This window comes from Myotis myotis, unplaced genomic scaffold (genome assembly GCF_014108235.1).
Source record: "Myotis myotis isolate mMyoMyo1 unplaced genomic scaffold, mMyoMyo1.p scaffold_m19_p_16, whole genome shotgun sequence".
Classification (NCBI taxonomy): domain Eukaryota; kingdom Metazoa; phylum Chordata; class Mammalia; order Chiroptera; family Vespertilionidae; genus Myotis; species Myotis myotis.
In genome coordinates, this window is record NW_023416320.1 from 28,500,846 (window position 1) to 28,522,479 (window position 21,634).

General features: G+C 44.7%; 1 protein-coding gene across 8 annotated transcripts; it reads right to left on the bottom strand.

Moving 5' to 3' along the window:
- Positions 1–1,583: 1,583 nt before the first annotated feature.
- On the bottom strand, positions 1,584–21,592 carry SDR16C5 (short chain dehydrogenase/reductase family 16C member 5). Of its 8 annotated transcripts, none has more exons than XM_036338277.1 (8): positions 21,449–21,589; positions 13,882–14,228; positions 9,802–9,933; positions 7,250–7,349; positions 5,137–5,281; positions 4,087–4,212; positions 2,152–2,318; positions 1,584–1,902 (listed from the first exon to the last, which is right to left on the bottom strand). In XM_036338277.1, exons 2-8 carry the CDS (start codon positions 14,212–14,214, stop codon positions 1,871–1,873), a joined length of 1,035 nt encoding a protein of 344 aa, XP_036194170.1. In that variant the 5' UTR covers positions 14,215–14,228; positions 21,449–21,589; the 3' UTR covers positions 1,584–1,870. The 8 variants fall into 8 exon arrangements, with proteins under 8 accessions (XP_036194170.1, XP_036194168.1, XP_036194173.1 ...); XM_036338275.1 differs by having other exon boundaries at positions 2,108–2,318; XM_036338280.1 differs by having other exon boundaries at positions 2,108–2,318; positions 13,882–14,115; positions 21,449–21,563.
- Positions 21,593–21,634: the final 42 nt, after the last annotated feature.

Consider the following 21,634-nt stretch of genomic DNA (forward strand, 5'->3'; position numbering starts at 1 on the left):
TGGATGCCCACTACACCCAGACCTTTGTTCTACTAAATCCCCTAAGAGTCTCTTCTTTATGCTTCAACTAAATAGACAGGCCCCTAGAAGATACGCTTTTGGAATTGTAATAGAGGAGCAATATTGTGCCTCTCTGTTAATTAACCTTGTTAACCAAGGATTTGGAACTTCAGTTGGTTAGTCAGGGGGCCTTTTGATCCTCTCAGTACACATCTCCAGTCGAGTAGGATGTCACTCTTGTGAAATAAGATGCCCTTTCTTCTTTGGCACATACCAAACAGCTTTATTATTCTCTGAGTAATGATGCAATATTCCTCTTTGATGAAATCATGTGTATAAAGTGCTGAGATTCGTGCCAGGCACAACAAATATTAGCTATCATTTTTATGATCACAAAACAAGTTTTTTGTTTTTGTTTTTGTTTTTAAAAAAGACTTTCTGAATGGAAAGGAAATACAGGAGCAGCATTGTCGGAATCCTACGGACAGCTCAAGATAAACCAGTCCACAGTGGACTCCAGACTCCACATCCCTATTGCTCTAAGAGCAACTTACCCCCAAGATATTTAAACTCTTTTCTTTGGACTCTCACAGGGTGACCCAAGGTACCTCTCATCCTTTCCTGTTCCCCACACAAAAGGAAGTCAGAGACAAAGGCTGCTGCTTTTCTTGCAAGGCAGGTGCCCCATCCAGCTTGGGAAGGAGTTCCAGGGTATGGTAATGACCACATTTTGCTTAATCTTCCTTTTATGGTGAAATCTCCAAACCATGCATGCAGTTGGCCAGTTGATTAAACCAGGGGTGGGCAAACTTTTTGACTCGAGGGCCACAATGGGTTCTTAAACTGGACCGGAGGGCCGGAACAAAAGCGTGGATGGAGTGTTTGTGTGAACTAATATAAAGTCAAAGTAAACATCATTACATAAAAGGGTACGGTCTTTTTTTTTTTTTTTTAGTTTTATTCATTTCAAACGGGCCGGATCCGGCCTGCGGGCCGTAGTTTGCCCACGGCTGGATTAAACTGTAATGAAGGCAGCACTGATGAGTGCAAACGCATAAAATAGTCCACCCTATGGAAGAACATCTCAACATGAATCCCAACCTGAAATACTAAATGAAACTAACCACATGAATGTGTCTTCTGGATTAATAGGTAGCAGTTTCTCTAATTCAGTAGAATGTCCCTTTCAGAGTGAGAAGCACCCATTCTTTGACCTCTTTCAGGAAGAAAAATGTGGTCCCATTCAGAGTTTGACGTAGGGTCGCTGTCTACCAGGGATTTCAGGGAATGGACGGTCAGACTCCCTCACAGCGGCCCCCGATGTACCTGCAGCCGGATTGGCACTTACTCTGTGAGCATCTGGGGCATGGAGAAGCAAGCATTTGTGTGGCTGCTTTGGAAAGATGGACACGGGAGGCTGGCTTTTTCTACACCAGGGAGCACACAGAGGTTCAAAAAGGTTAAGGTGAAGAGCAAGGTGACAGGACATCTAGAATTGTGTGTCCTCTGGAAAGAGGGCACTCCCGCTAAACACGCATCACGTGAGAGGGTTCTCTCTCTCTCACGCCTACTGTAAGCAGAGATGACAAAAATGAGCTGTTTTTATTCATCATAAATAAAAGCACTCGACAAAAAACCGGATGGCAACATTATTTTCAAAAGTATTGGCTGAATATTCCAGTCCAGATAGAAGAACACGAATGGTACTTTTCATCTCCCGATATATTCTGTCAGACAAAAACCCTTCCCTTCATTGAAATAAGCAGTATGTAATGTTGGGTTTTAGATGACATCAGCCATAGAGTTGGTCTTCAGTTCTTTTTCTTTCCAACGAAGCCATCCATAAAATTGAAGGCACCCACATATTCACCTATGAGCAGTAGCAACTTGGTGGGCAGGACACTACAGAGAAACCAAGAGAAAACTTTCTCGGTTATCATTCATAAAAGCATCCTGACAGCACAGCTCGACAGCAGTGCCACCGACCTGTCGCGGGAGAATTCACGCATGCGCACACTGCTATGCATGCCCCAGTGTCACCCGGGGCTTGTCTACATGTGGGAGGACACCAGCCCAGGGTTTCTACCCCTCCCTCTGCTTTATTTACGTCATTCAACTGACTTCCCACGTCCATTTCCAAAGCTGCCCTACACGATGTAATGATGGGCTGGAAGCAGGGACGTCTCGTGGAGTCAGATGAGCCTGGCTTGAAACCCAGCTCTGTCATGTACGATGTCATCGCAGGCAAGTTGCTGAGCTCGGGGGCCTCAGTTTCTTCCAGTGTAAAATGAGGCCATTCATCTTTCTTCCTGGGCCTACTGTGAGGATTAGATGCAATAGCTCCTCAGATGGCGGGCAAGTTCCAACTAAGAACTTGTTCATCTTCTCCACCCCCACGCGCCCCTCCTGACGCAGCACTCTGACCCTGCGGATGCTGACATTCACACTGCAGAGCGAGGAGAGGGGCAGTAAACAGAGCAGGCCCAGGAAACCTGACCCCTGAGCTAAGGGGGGGGGGGATAAAGTAAAGGACCTGTGCTGTCCCTTGGGGGGGCACCCCAAGAAACCCAGGCGGTTCCTGCCCTCCCCAGCTTCAGGTCTCTAGTAAATGTGACCTTTTCCAGGAGACCTCCCCTGAGTACCATACTGAAAACTAGACCTCAACCTGCACCCCCGATCCTACCACTCTGGAATTTCCTTTTCCTGCTTCCTATTTCTTTGTAGCACTTATGACCTCCTAGCATATCTTCTCTTTTACTTTATTATTTTTTGTTTATTCCCTGATCCCTACCCCTTAGGACAGTGATGGCGAACCTTTTGAGCTCAGCGTGTCAGCATTTTGTAAAACCCTAACTTAACTCTGGTGCCGTGTAACATATAGAAATTTTTTGATATCTGCAACCATAGTAAAACAAAGACTTATATTTTTGATATTTATTTTATATATTTAAATGCCCTTTAACAAAGAAAAATCAACCAAAAAAATGAGTTCGCGTGTCACCTCTGACACGCGTGTCATAGGTTCGCCATCGCTGGTCTAGGAAGATAATTTCCACAAGGGCAAGGACTCTTGTCTCTCTTATCCTTTGCTGTAACCCCCAATCCTAGGGTCGTCAGCAATGCCTGCACACACCAGGCACCCTCTAATGCTTGTGGGATGTTGGAAGGAGTGCGTGCTGTGATCCCCTTCTTCATGCTTTCAAAGCCTTCTCAGGAATTATGCAGACCCCACCCTCAATCCGGAGTTTACATAAGTAAATATCAACTCTATAATTATTTCAAAAATTAGAAAAAGTAAATCCCAAGTTCTTTACAGTTGGCATTAACCTCTGTTAGGCAAGTGGAGGCACTGTCCTGTGAACACGCACGCTGCCCAGTAAAGTCATTACGTTCACTCATTCACAAGCTGCAACAAGCACTGATTTCTGCACTGTAAATGAGGAAATTGGACCTGGAGAATAAAGGTCATGCTCAGAGTCACAGGCTTAGTACACAGCAGGATTATAACTCCAGACCTCAATCTCCTTGCCATAGACTCCTTTGCCCCACCCCACACCTTAGCAGTTGGATCAGTCACCACTCCTGTGCTAGGTGAAGCCTGAGGAAATGAAGGCATGGAAGAATGATTTTTGGTTAATTGTATAAAGTAGATACAATTAGCTACAGAGAAAAGACTTTTGCTTATGCAGGAAGGGCACCTTTTTTTTTTTTTGTCAAGCTCTCCCCTGGAGCTGAAAACACACCAGAGTGAGCAGAAACCAACTGGCGTCTGATCTCCAGGAACTGACGGCTCAGTGGGGAGGCAGCCGATAATCCAAGGATCTCACAAATCAGTGTGCCATGCAGCGGTGAGATGTCTGAGGAGGCCAGGCTCAGATGCTAGAAGAGTATGCATTGAAGCCGTTTGGGATATTCTGGAAGGCCAGGGAAGGAATGTTTCATCTAAGAGGGGGCACAGTATGTGCAAATGCCCTGCACTGTTTCCAGCGCCGGGGACTCTGCGGGTGAGGCTTCTCCTGGTAGGATTTGGGGAAAGTTGTTGATCGGTACATTAGAGAAGTCATAGAAGCTGACTGATATTGTTACCTTTTTAAAAACATCAGGACGTATATAAACTTTGGTATATACAAGTACACTTTTTCTTGCAGGATAGCATCTACTATCTTTCTGACTACATACTCTGGTTCCAGAATCGGTAACAGAGAAGGACAGCTAGGGAGTGAAAAAGAAAAAGACAAAAACAAAAACAACCAAAATTAACAAATTAATAAAAACAGTTCTTGCACATTAAGCATAAAAAGACTGTAAGACATTATCATTTATTTGCTTCATTCCCTCCCAGATTTTATCTACTTCTATATTTACTCCCTGATTATCAACATGGTAATAACTGGAATTTGAAATGGAAAATGATGATTCTAACGAATACACTGATGTATAATATGCATATAAGTAAAACCACATTAAATAAACGATCTATTAGTATAAAGCAAGTCTTTGAAAAACGAATTTCCTGTCATCTCCATGAGATGCAGAATGGGGAATTTGTGTCCCTTTAAGTGATTTTCAGTCCTCCTGTGGAATCAGGGATGAGGGGAGGAGGGAGTTGGGTGGCAGAAAAGGAATGTGATTGAGTGCTGGGGAGACAGGTGAGCAGATCCAGGCTACAGGGTGGCTGCGAGTGAGACACGGCTTTGATAAACCATTCACATTAAACCCAACATCTTAAATATAAGCATTTCTGAGTAAAAAATAAATTCTGAGACCATTCATAAATCATGCTGAATCCGAGAGAAATACATTTTTAAACAACTTTAAGAAAACAGTTAGAAAAGCCCAGCCGAGTGGCTCAGTTGGTTGAGTGTTGCCCTGTGCACCGAAAAGTTGCCAGTTTGATTCCTTCTCTAAGTATGTCCTGAGGTGAGGCTTTAAAAAAGTAAAAATAAAAAAAATAAATAGGGGACCCTTTCCCTCTCCCTACGTGGGAGTCTGTACTTGTTCTTCAATAAATCTCCATCTTTGCTATACCAAAAAAATAAATAAATTTAAAAAATAAATAAATAAACAGATAGAAAAAATAAAAGAGGCGATTATTTTTTAAAATGCAGTTTCTTTGATCTTACAGGATATACTTACCCAGTAGTACAACCTTCAAACATTCCAGTGTTTATAAAAAATGGGCACACAATAGTGGTTTTGATCCCCTTTATTTTCTGGGCAAATAGTTCGAAAAAAATAGATTCAGCAAATCCATACGCTGAAAATTTACTTGCACAGTAATCTGAAAAAGACAAACAACGCTGATGTACCTTCTGAAGTTTTAAAAATGGCATTGCATTAAGTCTCCTCATAACACTAGCCAACAGAAAATCAGACAACGATTTCAGAGTTCTTGTTTCGTGTGTTGGTCCACTCCGACTGGAAGAAGTGCAGACTGAGTGGGGAGGTACATGGTCACACAAAGTTCAGTTGATAAAGACTGAGTGGATGCTGGAGAGCCTCCTACAGTCACACTCCTAGCCTTTACTTCCACGTTATAAATGGTCAGACATGTGCTAGCTGTTATATGGGGCACATGGCATGTGCATCTAGGCCCAAAGAATTTCAACCCAATTGGGGCAGGAAGGCACGTAAAAGAGGAAATATAGTAAGCGATGCAGTAGGCTAGGCAAGAGAAGGCAGCCTGGGTCATGATACTCAGATCAAAGTTTCTTCCAACTCTAGTTCTTTCTCCCACTTTCAGAAGAAAAACGAAGGACTCTGTAGCTTGTCCATTTTGAGCTTGCTGTCTTCAATCACTCTCACTTCAAGTAAACACCTGGATTTTCAATCTGCTGCATGGAAAAGTTTGGAGTAGAAAAGGCGTGTAATTGAGCTCCTCCTTCCCTTTGCCTCACACAGTCAAACAAGGTAAACATACTTGCTCTGTTCAGAAGCAGCTACCACAACTGGCAAAAGCCAGGAAATGAGTGCCAGGCGTGGGGATGTCAGGCCCGCTGCAGCTCAAGAAGGCAGGTAAGACCATAGAAAGAGGGAGGGGAGAGGAGTCCTGAGCCGCTTTTGGGATCATCTGAGTCATTTGGTCCAAATGCAGCTCACTGAGTCCCTCAACCCTGGAGACAAATAACACCCTTGGTGATTCTGATGCTGGGGAGCCAAGACCCCCACGGAGGGATTTACAAAAGGCTTACGCTTGTTTCTAAGGCCAGCTGGGGATGGAAGAATCCTTCTGAAGATAGAGAGGTACGGTGTCAGAAAAAAGATGAACAGAAGCTGTAAATATACCTGCATTATTTCTGAGTTTCATCATTGACCAGACATATACGAGAGAGGTAATGCTAACATGCGATGATTTCCGAGAATGACAGAGTACAGGGAGATGTGCACAGACTGAACATATTTTGGGTGACTGGTGGTTCTGGAAAACCGCTTCACCTAATTGAGATGAGCTGGGCCTAGACTGGTACTGTGAATCTTGGATTAAGTGGCTCAGCTCCAAAGCATCAGGAAGTGCCTCACGGGAAGGTTGGCCAAAGTTATCCGAGTATCGCAGCTAGGGCTTCTGATGCCCGAGTCTCCGGGATCTGCGTCAGTACATGGCATGTTGCTCCTGGGGACGCCCTGGTAGGGAAGGACAAGACTTCTGCTCCTCCGGGAGCCCCCTCCTGAGTTGGGCTGCCTTCACTGAAGATCTTGGTCTATCTCTTTGCCCCCTCCCCACTGCTAATGACAAGTCAGCTGCAAAGGAGAGGGAAGTGGCAACCACTTCCTTTAAGTCTTCCAATCAGTGGAAAAGCAAAGAGGTGAAGTTTAGGTTTCTTGGGGTGGAGAAATTATCTCCAAACTGACAGCAGGGGGAGACGTCAGAAGGCAGAGTGGTCATTTTTACCAACCTGAAAACAGTACCAGATGAATCTTGGGGATGGTGACTATGCTAATCACTTATGTAAAAACAGTCATCAGTAAGGTGTCTCCCCTCTCTCTCTCTCTCTCTCTCTCTCTCATTTTTAAACCCAGGGGACTATGTAAAACCTAATGATTCCAAAGTGCATACTTCAACTTCCGGTAGGTATATCTGATGGGCAGTTTTGATGCATGATGTAGTTCTCAACCACTTCCCTTATTAAATATACTTCTTAATTTTTTATCTTTATTATTGGTGCATCAGGTCAATGCTGATTACTCAGAACTATTATGTAAGTTAGAGCTAGGGAAAATGTGCAAATGTAAAATATTACACTTTTCTTACCTGCCAGCCCATTTATTCCAAATAATCCAGCTGAACTTGAAATGCAAACCAAGTGTCCATGCGCATTAGCGATCATAGCAGGTAGAAAGGCTTTATAAGTCTAAGATGAGCAAAATAAAACTTTTAATATTTTATACCACATTTTACTCTTTTTCAGATGTTTATATGATCATTGTGATTAAAAAAATTTTTTTAAGCTCACAAAAATACCTGAAGGCACTGCAATATAAAAACTTAAGTATCTGGAAAGTAACCATCTTAACTTGTTTCACCTATGAAATCAATATTTTCCGCATGGCATACCAATATTATTACAAATAATTTACTCAAACTTACATTTTGCTCATATTTGATTTTTCAAAACACAATATTAAGACAATAATTGAAGCAATACAGGAGAATCTTAGTTATGGCAGCCACAATCCAGAAAGGAAAAGATATCATTATTTAGATTATAATCAAGAATAAGATTATTTAGATTTATATTGCTCTTTTTCTCCTGGGATCATATTTGAATTTCAAATTTTTTTTTAACAGAGTTTACAGGACATGCTGCTGTTGGCTTCAGTATAAAAATACCACTTTGTTTTACATTTATCTCTACTTCTTTGAATAATAGTTTCTTAATTTTGTTCCATGTCATAAAAGAGAATATCTGTTAGAACGAGGGGACGGATACTGTGTTTGAGGACCACAGAACACCTTCACCTTTGATATGGGATTTGGAGAAAGAAGATAAAAGAAAGAGCAATGAGCTTTGGAAGAAGATGTATTCTGCAACAGAGGAATAATTAACCTATACGAATAACTGCATTTTATTTCATAAATTTACATTTCTTTTTTTTTTTTTTTGGCTTAAAACAACACAAATTTATTCTTACAATTCTTTAGGACAAGAGTAAAAAAAAAGGGTTTCACTGGGCTGAAATCAATGTGTGATCAGGACCACATTTTCTCCAGAGGCTTTAGAAAAAAATCTGTTCCTTTTCCTTTTCCAGCTTCTAGAGATCATCTACTTCCCCTGGCTCGTAGCACCCTTCCTACCAGCAGCCCCAACGCCCTGAACTCTGTTTCTGTCGCCAAATTGCTTTCTCTTTTCCATAAATTTATATTTCATATTTGTTTCCTACTATAAATAAAGATGAGAAAAAGAATCTCTTGTAAAAGTCAACCAACCTCTGTTTGTCTGCATCATAATGAGTTTCAGAGGGAACCTAACACTTACAGAGAGGAGGAAAATCCAAACAAGCAGCATAATAAAAACCGTGGCGTCCGCTCTGAGTCAGTTCTCCCTGGCAACACTCCCCTTGGGAGCCCTGTCACCATGCGCTCTCTGACCCTCTAGCAAGTAAGTGCCCACTCTGTGCAAGCACTCAAAGAACGTACTGGACTTGCTCAGAAAAAGGGTACAGAGAGGGCGTGAGGGGAGGTCAGGGCCAGCAGGGGAACATCAGTATTTCAGAAACACGTGGAAGAGAAAGTGGAAGAGAAAGAAGAGAAAGAGGAGACCATGAAAGTGACCAGGAAAGCCGAGAGGTGGGGAAAGAACATGAAAGCCCCAGAGTGGAGATTTTCAGGGACACTGTCTTTGTCCTCCTTCTGACGGGATATTACAACTTCATGCTAATGCAGCAGAGGGGCATTTGGGACAAGACAACACAAGCCACTTGCAGTAGTTCCTGAAGGAGCATGGTGGCCACTGAGTTCTGAATCTTTCCATCTTTCTCCTGAAAACTAAAGAGAACCCCAAGAGTACCACCATGGCATTTTTGGTGAAACTAGGAGACAGAAAACCTACAGTCTCTGGAAGCTGTGCAAGGAGAGTTGAGTGGAAAGTCCACGTGGAGGGGTGTGAGGAGAATGGAGGGGATCTCAGAAATCTCCAGCAAATAATCACTCTCAGAAGCAGAGCTGGACAAGGGAAGGATGAGCTATGGGTGGGGCGGGAACAAAATGGGCTCACGTGCTGGGAGAGGCAGAACGAGGGACCGTGCCTGGCATGGGGCGGCCTGATATGATTGGTCTCAGCTACAGCCAGGAAAACACAGTGTCTGAAAGTGGGCACATGGCTGTGCCCCTTGATGTCCACAGCACGCAGTCACCAGGGTTATTGGTAGGAACCTTTCTTTCCCTGGGTAGGTACTGAGTCAGGAGGCCGAATGTTTTGGTTTGCTCAGAACAGACCTGGTTAATGTTGCTTATTAAGAATGCCCTCTTTCGCTTTTTTCAAAAGAGTTGCAGCTTAGGCAAATGATAAGGTCACAAAAGTCTAAGTGCTGTCACTTGCGGTGTAGACTGAGTAAGTCTTTTAACTTTTGTGATTCCTTATCTCAAGGAGCTGTTTTAAGGCTCATGCCTGAGGTGCCTAGGGCAGTGAATAAATGATAGTAGTACCACAAGGACTGTCTTTGTAGGATTCCCTGGCGAGCTCTGGGAGTATGGGTTGAGTTGGATTGGGAGAAGATGACTGGGTAGACCAGGATAAGCTAAAATTGAGAAGACTGTGCTTTATTTAGAGGCTAATCTTTGTTATGAGAAGAAAAAATTATTACCCACAAATGTGCTTTGAAATTCACATCAAAAGCCTTTTCCATAAGCTCATCCGGGCAGTCGAGGAACCTTTTGCCTGTTACGATGCCAGCATTGTTGATTAGGATGGAAATGTCACCAACTTCTTTTTTAACCTGAATTGAGTAACAAGAGCAGCACCATCAACATAGTAATTTCTTATATGATCTAGGTTTAATCCCCGCGCCCCAACTTAAACCTTGTTAAGAGACTGAGCTTATGCAGTCTGGAAACAAAGCATGTTTTATTTCCTTTGCTGAGTGTACAGTGCATCAGCGATCCAAGTCTGATGCTTTTCTTTTTATTTCTTCCTCGCCTTATGATAATTCCAACAATGCAATGCTGCTTTCCTTCTACATTTAGAGCTATTCTTATATTTGGTGAGTAGTAACTTTGTTCTATGCTCTAAGAAGCATATAATTTTAATCAATGTGATGGGACATACACCCTTATTGCCACCTCTCTATATAAAGGCTAATATGCAAAGTGTCCCTTCGGGAGTTCGACCGACTGGCAGTTTGATCGCTCGCTATGACGTGCACTGATCACCAGGGGGTGGCATGGAATAAAGGAAGGTCCTGGCTGGCAGCTGGCAGCCAGCAGCTGGGAAGGGAGGCCCCAGCTGGCAGGACCATACCTGTGCACGAATTTCATGCACTGGGCCTCTAGTCCTATATAATAAAAGCCTAATATGTTAAGTGTCTGGTCGATATGTCATCCGTTCAACCAATCAAAGCATAATATGCTAATGATATGCTAAGGCTGCTCAACCTTAGCATGCTATGATATGCACTGACCACCAGGGGGCAGACGTTCTGACCTGTAGGTTAGCTTGCTGCTGGGGTCTGGCCATTCAGGACTGAGCAAGACACTCTGGACATGCCCTGGAGCCCTCCTGCTGTCCCTCTCCAGCTGTCCAACCTCCTGTATCCCTCCCTGACCCTGATCGATCATGACCCGATGGGGTCACTCGGCCTGGCCTGCGCCCTCTTGCAATCCAGAGCCCCTCGGGGGATGTTGGAGAGCAGTTTTGGCCTGATCCCACAGGCCAGGCTGAGGGTCCCCACTGGTTCACGAATTCATGCACCGGGCCTCTGGAGTCATATAAATCAAGACCTAGCAGACACAGAGATGGGGTGGTGTAGGGAGTGAATGGAGGAAGTATGATATTCAGTATATCCATGCTTTCAACACACATCATGGTTCAGAACCTGTCTATCCTGTTTTCATCAACTGGCTGGCTTTCTTCTCCCTCCCCCAAACTTTTAGGCATAAGATCTGTGAAGGGAGGAACAAATAGGCCACATTTGCTACAATGACACTGGGCCTACAGTAACTTGAGTGGTCATCCTGGGATGAGAGTAAGTTTGTGTTGTTTTATAAGGGGCTCAGGGGTAACATCTAAGGGAAAACACAGCAGATCCTAATTTTATACTTAGTTTTCTTCCTTCCTTCCTTCCTTCCTTCCTTCCTTCCTTCCTTCCTTCCTTCCTTTCCTTCCTTCTTTCTTTCCTTCCTTCCTTCCTTCCTTCCTTCCTTCCTTCCTTCCTTCCTTCCTTCCTTCCTTCCTTCCTTCCTTCTTTCTTTCTTTCTTTCTTTCTTTCTTTCTTTCTTTCTTTCTTTCTTTCTTTCTTTCTTTCTTCTTCCTGTCTTCCTTCTTTTTTTTCTCCGGCATTCATTATTCTTCCTTGTAGTAAGAATGTAGCAATAATCTCTTCAGCCCCAGGAAGACTTGCACATAAGCTGTGCCCACCTTTTGAATAGCCACACTATGACAATAAGAACCCACAGGAAGGCTGTGCATGTCAGTGTCTAACTCCACACTGCCCAGGATGGCTGATTTGACTTTCCCACCACTGTAAGTCATAGTGGGCAATAGGTTAAAGTCAACTTCTACCAGTGACCACGTGGTTTAAAAGATGAAGCAATCCTGAAGTTTGACCTTGGACATCTGGAATCAGTAATAAACCTTACAAAAAATTCACTGATACTACAAATACAAGCACACCTCATTTTTACAAATAAGGCAAGACCCTTCAACAGCAAAAAGATTACAACTCACTGTATTGAGTGGTCTGCAACTGAACCCTCAATGTCTCAGCAGTATGCCTGTAATGAGGTGGGGTTTTTTTTTCTGTTGAACCAATGCAGTCAATTAAAGGTATGTCAAGCAAAATTGATTATGAGTTGGCTTGTCTAAGGCATCACAGTTATTAAGTAGATAGTTAGGATACTTCTACATGCCACATTAAGGATAAGTGACAACTACATAGCTCCAGGCTGGTCTTGTGTTTACTGTTCCAAATGACCTCTCACCCAGGATGCCAGGTATCAAGGCCGGACTTTCAGTGCCAACTATGCTCTAGGGACACAAGCTTTCAAGGTGATTGGGGTCTCAGAGGAGATAAAACACTGTCAAACTGCTCTGACAATGTTCACCTGGATCACTCCTCTATGGCATACTTTGTAAAATTTCTCTGGATAGAGGTAGCTTCCCTCTATCCAGAATAAGAAGTGGAAATGCTTGGTTTATAAGGTGGAAAGTAGTTTGCTTCTCCTGAATGCAAAAGAGCATATACTTAATTGTCTGCAAGACCCAGATGTAAGAAAAGTTGAATAATAGGCTAGTAAATGCACCATGTTTGACCATTTCTGAAGCTGAGCATTTTGGGCAGAACTGAATTATGGATATGGAGCAGTGGGAACTATTTATGGAGCACCTCATATTAGCTTGTTCCACATTTGAAGATGTGTTTGAACACAAGCCAGTTATTGCTTAAGACTTGCCAGGGAAGTTATTTGTAATCAGTGTAAGTCAACCTGCCAGGTGACTGGTGCTTCAAGGACAAAGGGCTGAATTTGTGAGGTCAGCTCTGAAAAAGACACATCTGCTCTTTGCAGGGTAGTCCCAGCATGAGCCCTGCTAGCTTGTCAAGTTTGGGTCTCCAGACTGTTCTGGGCAGCCTGTGATTGGCGATGGTAGAACAGATGTGTAAAATGTAAAGACAAACTCCAACGAAAGTTACAAACTCACTCAATGGCCAGTGACCTGCAAACCTTTCTACTAGTTTTGAGCAGAGAAGCTGTGCAAAAACTTTCCAATGTAGTTGCTGTGCAAGAACTTTCCAGTATAGTTGCTGTGCAAGAGCTTTCCAATGTGGTTGCTTGCTTGTCACAAGCTGGTCTAGTTCCTCCCTTCTCACTAAATGAGGGAACCCTGGGAGTCACAAAAGAAGTGGCCCTGGAGAGTGATGTGTAGAATACTAGTGCCAGCATGAAAACAGATTAATCCTTAATAAGGAAAGGAGACAGTCAGCAAACAAGTTAGTCCCTCTACAAACTAAGAAAACCCTACCATTGGCATATTGGAGCTTTGGTTTCCTGAAAGCGTCCTAAATATGTGCATCTCTGTCATCGCTAAAGGAACAACTGAGGTTAACAGTCTTTAGGATGAATAAAATATTCTGATTTTTTCATGATAACTTCGGAGAAATACACATGCAAATCAAAGGCATTGTGGTGGAGCGGAAATAGCTGGATTTAAAATTAGACTAAATGTGGGTTTACACCTGGCTTAGTCATGCAGTAGCTCTGGAACCCTGAGCAGGTTAATATATCTGTGCCTCAGTTTCTTCACCCTCAAAGATGGTGCTATCACCTATCTTATATTGTGATAAGGGCCAGCACAGTCAGTATAGAGTGGTGGTCAGAGTACCTACTCAGGAGTCAACAGGCTCATGTCCCAGCTGTCGCTTTGCTACTTGTTATCTTTTTCTTAGGTAAGCTATTTACCTCTCCTAAGTCTTGGTTTTCTCATTTGTGAACTGGAGGTACTAATAGGCCTTACTTTATAGGATTATAATATATAATACATACAGGGTGCTTAACATGGTATATTGCAAAAATTCTAATTCCCACTCCCCCCAAATTTTTAAATTAAAGGAATGTTGGAGATAGGCAAATTGGCACTGAGAAAAGCAAACAGAGAAAGAAACTGATGTATTTCCAAGTATTTACATCGAGTTCTTACTACCCATAGCAAAGAGTAAGCACCCAAAATTTACCTGATCGGCCACTCGGTACACCTCTTCCTTCCTACTGCAGTCACAGGTATAGGCATAGGCTCTTGTGGCTCCGGCGTCCCGAGCCATGTTGCACGTCTCCTCATTCCCCTCCTTGTTGATATCCCAGAGAACAAGCACAGCTCCGAGGCGGGCAAATTTAAGGGCTAAGAGCCTTCCGAGTCCACTCCCAGCACCTGTTATGAGTACGATTTCACCAGCAACGTTCTTCCGTGGCTTTGGGATTAAGGTAAAAATCATAGTCTCCAGAAGACTAAATACTGATTTTCCTAAGAAAACGAATACTTTCTTTGCTGACTTCACGTTGGGAGCCATATTCTGACTGACACCTATGAAGACAGACAGACATACTCATATAAAGACCTAGGCGTCTACTCCCTCTGAGTTTGCTTGTTACATGGAGCTCATACTTCCTGAAATAGTGAAAGACATTGAGAAGCGTGATTTAAACATCTCTCCTGGTAGCAGACTCTGAACTTAAAAAAAGGAGGGGGCCCACTGGGATCGGATCTTGGCCAGCACCAAGCTCAAGCTCAACACACATCTGCATGCCCACTCAGCTTTGTTCATGAACAAATGTTCATTAACCAGGAACTGTAACTACACCCAAATTTAACCCAAAGAAGACGTTCATTATTTCTCAGAGTGAACTTTTTCTCCTAATAATCATGAGCCCTGTGGGCTGATTTATGTTCAAAGTCTTGACCATATCAAGCTTATGACATAACTGCTACATCTTTGCTTTTATTGCTGTCTCCTCTTAGATTCATGTTTTCTCATTTGCATTGTTGTTCTTAAATTACGTGTCACTATTTAAAATATGAGATTCAAGAGAAAAATGTAGGAGAAACCAAGATGGGGGCATAGGTAAACACCGGAAATTGCTGCCTCCCACAACAACTTCAAAAATACAACGAAAAGACAAAATGGCCATCATCCAGAACCACAGGAAGGCTGGCTGAGTGGAAATTCTACAACTAGAAGAAAAGAGAAAAGCACACTGAGACTCAGAGGAGCTGTGGATGTAAAGTGCAGAGGTACGGAGGCTCGAGCGTGTGGAAAGGGGCTGGTACCTGAGGACGCGGCTGTCTTTTTGAATCGGGAGGGAGTCACAAGCTCCAGACTGCTCTGAACTCCAGTTCTGGGAAGTCTCTGGGGACCCAGGACTCATATGGGGAGAAACTGGACTATCTGGCAGTGGGCAGAACTTGGAACTCGAGGGCGGCTTTCCCTCAGAGGTGCTTGCAGCAATTACCGGGACACTGAGACACGGGGCCACTTAGGGCAGGGCTGAGGATCAGCCATAGCTGCTTGCTCCGCCCTGTTGATTCCCTGAGATCCCGACCCACCCAGGCTGTGGCAGAGGCTTTTGCATATGAATGCCCTGGCCCTTTGCAATCTGAAAATTACCTAACAAATTGCAGCTGCCCAGACAGACCCAGAACTTCCAAGAGAAGGCCCAAGGCCCCACAGTAGCTTGCATTGCTTCACAGCTGGGCCTCATCTGGGCACCTCCAAACGCCCCCCAAAAAAGAAGGGGAATCTGCAGATCTCTTCGTAGCTCCTGCTGGGTAGCCTCAGGCAGAGGCTAAATTAGCACCTCCTTAGATCCAAGAGCCAATGTACCCAGTGGTCAGAGGGGGACCATCCAGATTACAACTCCTCAGATCCATAAGGGTCACACTCTGGGGGCAGATTCAGTGAGCACCAAAGCCCCACTGAAGCAAGTCTTGCCCCAGAAGGGTGTCCTCAGCACAGAAGTTCTCCCACTGCAGACACAGCTGATTCTCACAGCCAATTGGCCTGGAGGTCAATTCCTCCCAGCAATACCTACAACAATCAAGGCTTAACTACAAGACTGTGCACAAAGCCCACAAGGGGGTGCACCAAGAGTGTCCTCCTCAGGTAATTGGGGAGACTGAGCCACTGGGCCCTATAGGACATCTAGCACAGGAAGCCACTCTGTCAACACAGGGAAGCAGCCAAAATGCGGAGACAAAGAAACAGGACACAAATGACAGAAATGGAGGAAAGCAAACTATTGGATATAGAGTTCAAAACCATACTTTTAAGGTTTTCAAGAACTTTCTAGAAACCGCTGACAAATTTAGTAAGACCCTCAAAAAGACGGGTGAGACCGCCGATAAATGTAGTGAGATCCTCAAGAAATCTAGTGAGACCATCGAGGGTATGAAAAAGGACCAACTAGAATTTAAGCATACACTGACTGAAATAAAGGATATTATGCAGAGTTCCAACCGCAGACTAGAGGATTGCAAGAATCAAGTCAAAGATTTGAAATACGAAGAAGCAAAAAACGCCCAACTGGAAAAGCAAAACGAAAAATGAATCCAAAAATACGAAGATAGTGTAAGGAGCCTCTGGGACAGCTTCAAGCGTACCAACATCAGAATTATAGGGGTGCCAGAAGATGAGAGAGAGCAAGATATTGAAAACCTATTTGAAGAAATAATGACAGAAAACGTCCCCTACCTGGTGAAAGAAATAGACTTACAAGTCCAGGAAGCGCAGAGAACCCCAAACAAAAGGAATCCAAAGAGGACCACACCAAGACACATCATAATTAAAATGCCAAGAGCAAAAGACAAAGAGAGAATCTTAAAAGCAGCAAGAGAAAGACAGTCAGTTACCTACAAGAGAGCACCCATACGACTCTCAGCTGATTTCTCAACAGAAACTTTGCAGGCCAGAAGGGAGTGGCAAGAAATATTCAAAGTGATGAATGCCAAGAATCTACAACCAAGATTACTTTATCCAGCAAAGCTATCATTCAGAATTGAAGGTCAGATAAAGAGCTTCACAGATAAGGAAAAGCTAAAGGAGTTCATCAACACCAAACCAGTATTATATGAAATGCTGAAAGGTATCCTTTAAGAAGAGGAAGAAGAAGAAAAAGGTACAGATACAAATTATGAACAACAAATACACATCTATCAACAAGTGAATCTAAAAATCAAGTGAATAAATAATCTGATGAACAGAATAAACTGGTGATTATAATAGAATCAGGGGCATAGAAAGGGAATGGACTAACTAGTGGACTAACTATTCTTGGGGGGGGTAAGGGGTGGGGATGTGGGAAGAGACTGGACAAAAATCATGCACCTATGGATGAGGACAGTGGGGGCGGGGGGGTGAGGGCAGAGGGCGGGGTGGGAACTGGGTGGAGCAGAGCTATGGGGGAGAAAAGAGAAATAATTGTAATAATCTGAACAATAAAGATTTAATTATTTAAAAAATAAATACATAAATAAAAGGTGTGATTTTGAGCAAGCCAAAAAAAAAAAAAAAAAAAAGGAGAAAAATGTAAAACCCTATTTGCATAATGTATTTTAAGAAGACTAATTAGACCTTCTAAACCAGTGGTTCTCAACCTTCTGGCCCTTGAAATACAGTTCCTCATGTTGTGACCCAACCATAAAATTATTTTCATTGCTACTTCATAACTGTAATGTTGCTACTGTTATGAATCGTAATGTAAATATCTGATATACAGGATGGTCTTAGGCGACCCCTGTGAAAGGGTCATTCAACCGCCAAAGGGGTTGCTACTCACAGGTTGAGAACCTCTGTTCTAAACCTTTTCTGATGAATTCACCATCAGCTCTGGGTCCCTGCGCCCTATCATTTACCACTCAGACCTAATGGTTGTTGGACATCAGTGAGAGACAGATCTGGATTCCAGTCCTGTCCTACCCCTGCCTGGCTGTGAAACCTGGGGCAGACTCCATAGCCTCTCTGGTCGAGGTCTCCTCATCTCTACTTACTGGTCCTGTGGCATAGAGTAGTTTTGCAGATGAAAAAAAAAAATGTATGTCACGTGCTTGACCCATTCTGGCTCACAGTGCTTTACAAATGTTATCATGTTTTTCAGATTCATGGTGCTGCTCGCCAACAAGGTGAAAGAATAACAAATCTCCTCCCGACAAGCGCATACGGGGCTCTGCACTTACATCCCGTTATCAGTTACTTGCACTTCAGTGGAATGAGTTTATAACATGCTTTAATAACAACCCACTGAAGAAAAGAGAAAGGTCTGATTTCCTCCAGGATGAGAAGATGTGTTTAGCAGGGGGCGTGCTGTGGTGGGGATGGGAGGTTGCCCTGAGTGGGGAGCTGTAGAGAAGAGACAGAGGAGGGCAGACAATGTCCATGAAAGAACAGCAGGTCCTCACTTTGCAGTCTGGTTGAGGATAAACTAATTACTATTAATGACTATGAGTGGATAGAATCATGTATGGATCGTGGTTGCCCCCTTCAGAAATGATTGTGACCAAAACTGTAGTTTCTTGTGACTGAGGATCAGAAACAACGTGTATGCAGTTTATCCAAGGTCCCTGTGCTAGCTAAGGCAGGGCCAGATGTTCATTTATTATGTTTGTTGAGCATTGATGCTGGGCACTAGGGCTGAGGGGATGGGCAGCCTCCCGTATTCTCTGGCCTGGTAAGCTAAGGATCTAGTTGAAGAGATAGACATTAAGTGAATAAATATAGGGTGTCCCAAAATCCACGCAAGATTGCAAATCTTGCGTGGATTTTGGGACACCCTATACATCAGTGATGGCGAACCTTTTGAGCTCGGCGTGTCAGCATTTTGAAAAACCCTAACTTAACTCTGGTGCCGTGTCACATATAGAAATTTTTTGATATTTGCAACCATACTAAAACAAAGATTTATATTTTTGATATTCATTTTATATATTTAAATGCCATTTAACAAAGAAAAATCAACCAAAAAAATGAGTTCACGTGTCACCTCTGACACGCGTGTCATAGGTTCACCATGACTGCTATACATCATCACAATCCATCTATCTCTCTATATAAAAGCCTAAGCAACCAAATGACCATTTGACCAGTCACTATGATTCGCACTGACTACCAGGGGGCAGAAGCTCAACGCAGTGAGAGCACTGCTCAGCTAACTGACAGGTGCCAGATGCTGGGCTCACAGATGGCTCCTCCTGGGCCACCTACTGCTTGGTATACTCTTACATCCCTCAGGGGATGTTGGGCTGCCAGTTTTGGCCCTATCCCTGGGGATTGGGGGAAACCAGCAGTCCAAACCGGCTGTCCGACATCCCCCGAGGGGTCCCGAATTGCGAGAGGGCACAGGCCAGGCTGAGGGACCCCACCAGTGTATGAATTTGTGCACTGGGCCTCTGGTAGATTTATAAAGAAAAGTGCAGGGAGCTATAGAGAATAGAAATTAAATTGTGGTGAAGGTCAGAAGCAACAGGAGAGATTTGCCAGGAATGGACATTTGAGTGGATATCCATATGATGAATGGTGAGAGGTAGACAGATCTGGGAGTAGCTCACCCAGTAGAGGGACAGAAGAGTTTAAGCCTTAAGGTAGGTTTTACCTGTGTGACCAGGGAATAAGAATGCTGGCAGTGAGGGGCATAGATATTCTGGTTAAACAAAGAGTGGTTTCTTCTGTGGCACTCTGAGTTTCACCATCCTTGGAATGAAATGGCCTTCACACTCTCTGGCATCTTTGTTCAAATTTATTTTCACAGAATAGCTTGGATAATTGCTTGGGCATCCCAGGCCCTACAGGACTTGGAAAGAAGGTACCTGATGGGTGAACAGCGGTATTCAGACTCTTATATAAAACTAGAGGCCCAGTGCACAAAATATGTGCACTCAGGGGGTTCCCTCAGCCAGGACTGCAACCTCTCGCAGTCCGGGAGTCCCTGAGGACAGTCAGACATCCATAGTGTTGCTGCAGAGACAGGAGAGGCTCCCACCACCACTGCTGTGCTTGCCAGCCATGAGCCCAGCTTCTGGCGCACTAACCACCAGGGAGCAGATCCTGCATCGAGCATCTGCCCCCTGGTGGTCAGTGCACGTCATAGTGACCAGTTGTTCCACTGATCTGCATAATAGCCTTTTATTATATAGGACTAGAGGCCCGATGCACGAAATTTGTGCATGGGGCAGGGAGGGTCGCCTCTCCAATCTGGGACCCCTCTGGGCATGTCTGACTGCCGGGTTTGGACATCCCTCTCACAATCCTTGACTGCTGGCTCCTAACCGCTCACCTGCCTGCCTGCCTGGTTGCCCCCAACTGCCACCCCTGCCAGCCTGGTCCCCCATGCAGCCTGCTGTTCAGTCATTTGGTCACCCCTCACTAACCCCCCTGCCAGCCTGGTTGCCCCACACAGCCTGTTTGGTCATCCGTTCAGTTGCGATAGTTGCTTAGGCTTTATATAGATAGATAGTCATGGGGTGTGTACCTGCAGACCTGCAAGGATGAGGGTCAGACTTTCTACAGTAATGTGACACCCCAGGCACCCTCCCCAGGTAGCAGCCTAGGCACTGCCAACACTCCTTCCACAAGAAAGCCAATACCAGGCCATCCATGCCCCTTTTAGGCACACCACTATGTAATTCCTAAGAAAAGCCATAAAAATTAAATAAGTTAATGCAGGTAAACTATTAAGGGGTGTAATATGGTTATACAGTCAATACTACCACATATGAGACCTTCTGGGGGAAAAAGAAGGTCCTCATTGCCCTCTCAGGATGCATAGGTTGGGGGTGGGATGGGACAAGAGGAGCGGGGCCAGATTTCAGGGCCTGCCAGGTTACAGGCTTTGGTAGAACAGTGATAGGCACATAATGGCAGCAAAATAAATATCAGAGCTATGCCTGGTGTTACTTCTAGCATATAAATTATTGATCCTTGGATATACCAATTAAAAGATGGCTATAGTAAGTATGCTTACAAACAAAAGTAAAGCACTAAAATATAAAGTTCCATTTTAGTGTAAAGACTCTTCCTTCCTTAGGAAATGACTGCATATTAAATGTAAGGCTGGCCCTGGCCGGTGTGGCTCAGTTGGTTGGGCATGGTCCTGTGCACTGAAAGAAAGGTTGCCAGTTCCATTTGGTTGAGGCACATGCCCAGGTTGCAGGCTCGATCCCCGGTAGGGGGCGTGCGGAAGGCGGCAGGTGGCTCTCTCTCTCTCTCTCTCTCTCTCTCTCTCTCTCTCTCTCTCTCTTTAAATCGATTAAAACATTTAAAACGAAAATTTAAATTTAATCAGGCTGAAGACTTCTTTGGTGTCTCCATCCTATGCTTCCTAGTCCAAGCTGAACTAAGCTGGTGCACTGGAAACAGGTGATTTATACTTCACAGGCCAGGGGGCAGCAGCAAGTGGGTCCTGGTAAGGGGACGGGTGAGGGGCCAGGGGGTGTTGGGGCGCTGGGGAGGGAGAGGAAGATGCATCCAGCAGCGGAGAGCAGGGCACCTAGGCTGAATGGACCGAAGAGGGGACCAGGGAGTCCCCCTGCCCTCTGCTCCGGGTTGGGGAAGGAGGCAAGCAGCTCACCCCCGCGGGGCTGGGTGCCGCCTGGCCTCCGATGCGGGACGCTCTTTCAGACTCGCCGCGCCCTCCCCCCCCGACACCCCCCCACACACCCCCAGCACTATGCCCCGGGCGCTGCGGGCTGGGGAGCCTCGGGCGCCACTCCCCCTGGAGGTCGTGCCCCGTCCCTGGACCCGGACTTCGCCAACTCACCCGGGACACGCTGCCCTCGCTGCGCGCGGAGAAGCCTCTTCGTCCTCCTCGGGCACCGGGGCGCTGGCTGGCAGCCCCACGAGGCTCCGGGATTTATCCCGGCACCTGCTGGAGACCACGCCCGAGGGCGGGTCGGCCGCGCCCCCGAAAGGGGTGGGGCGGGCGTGGGTCCCGCTCCTTTCTTTT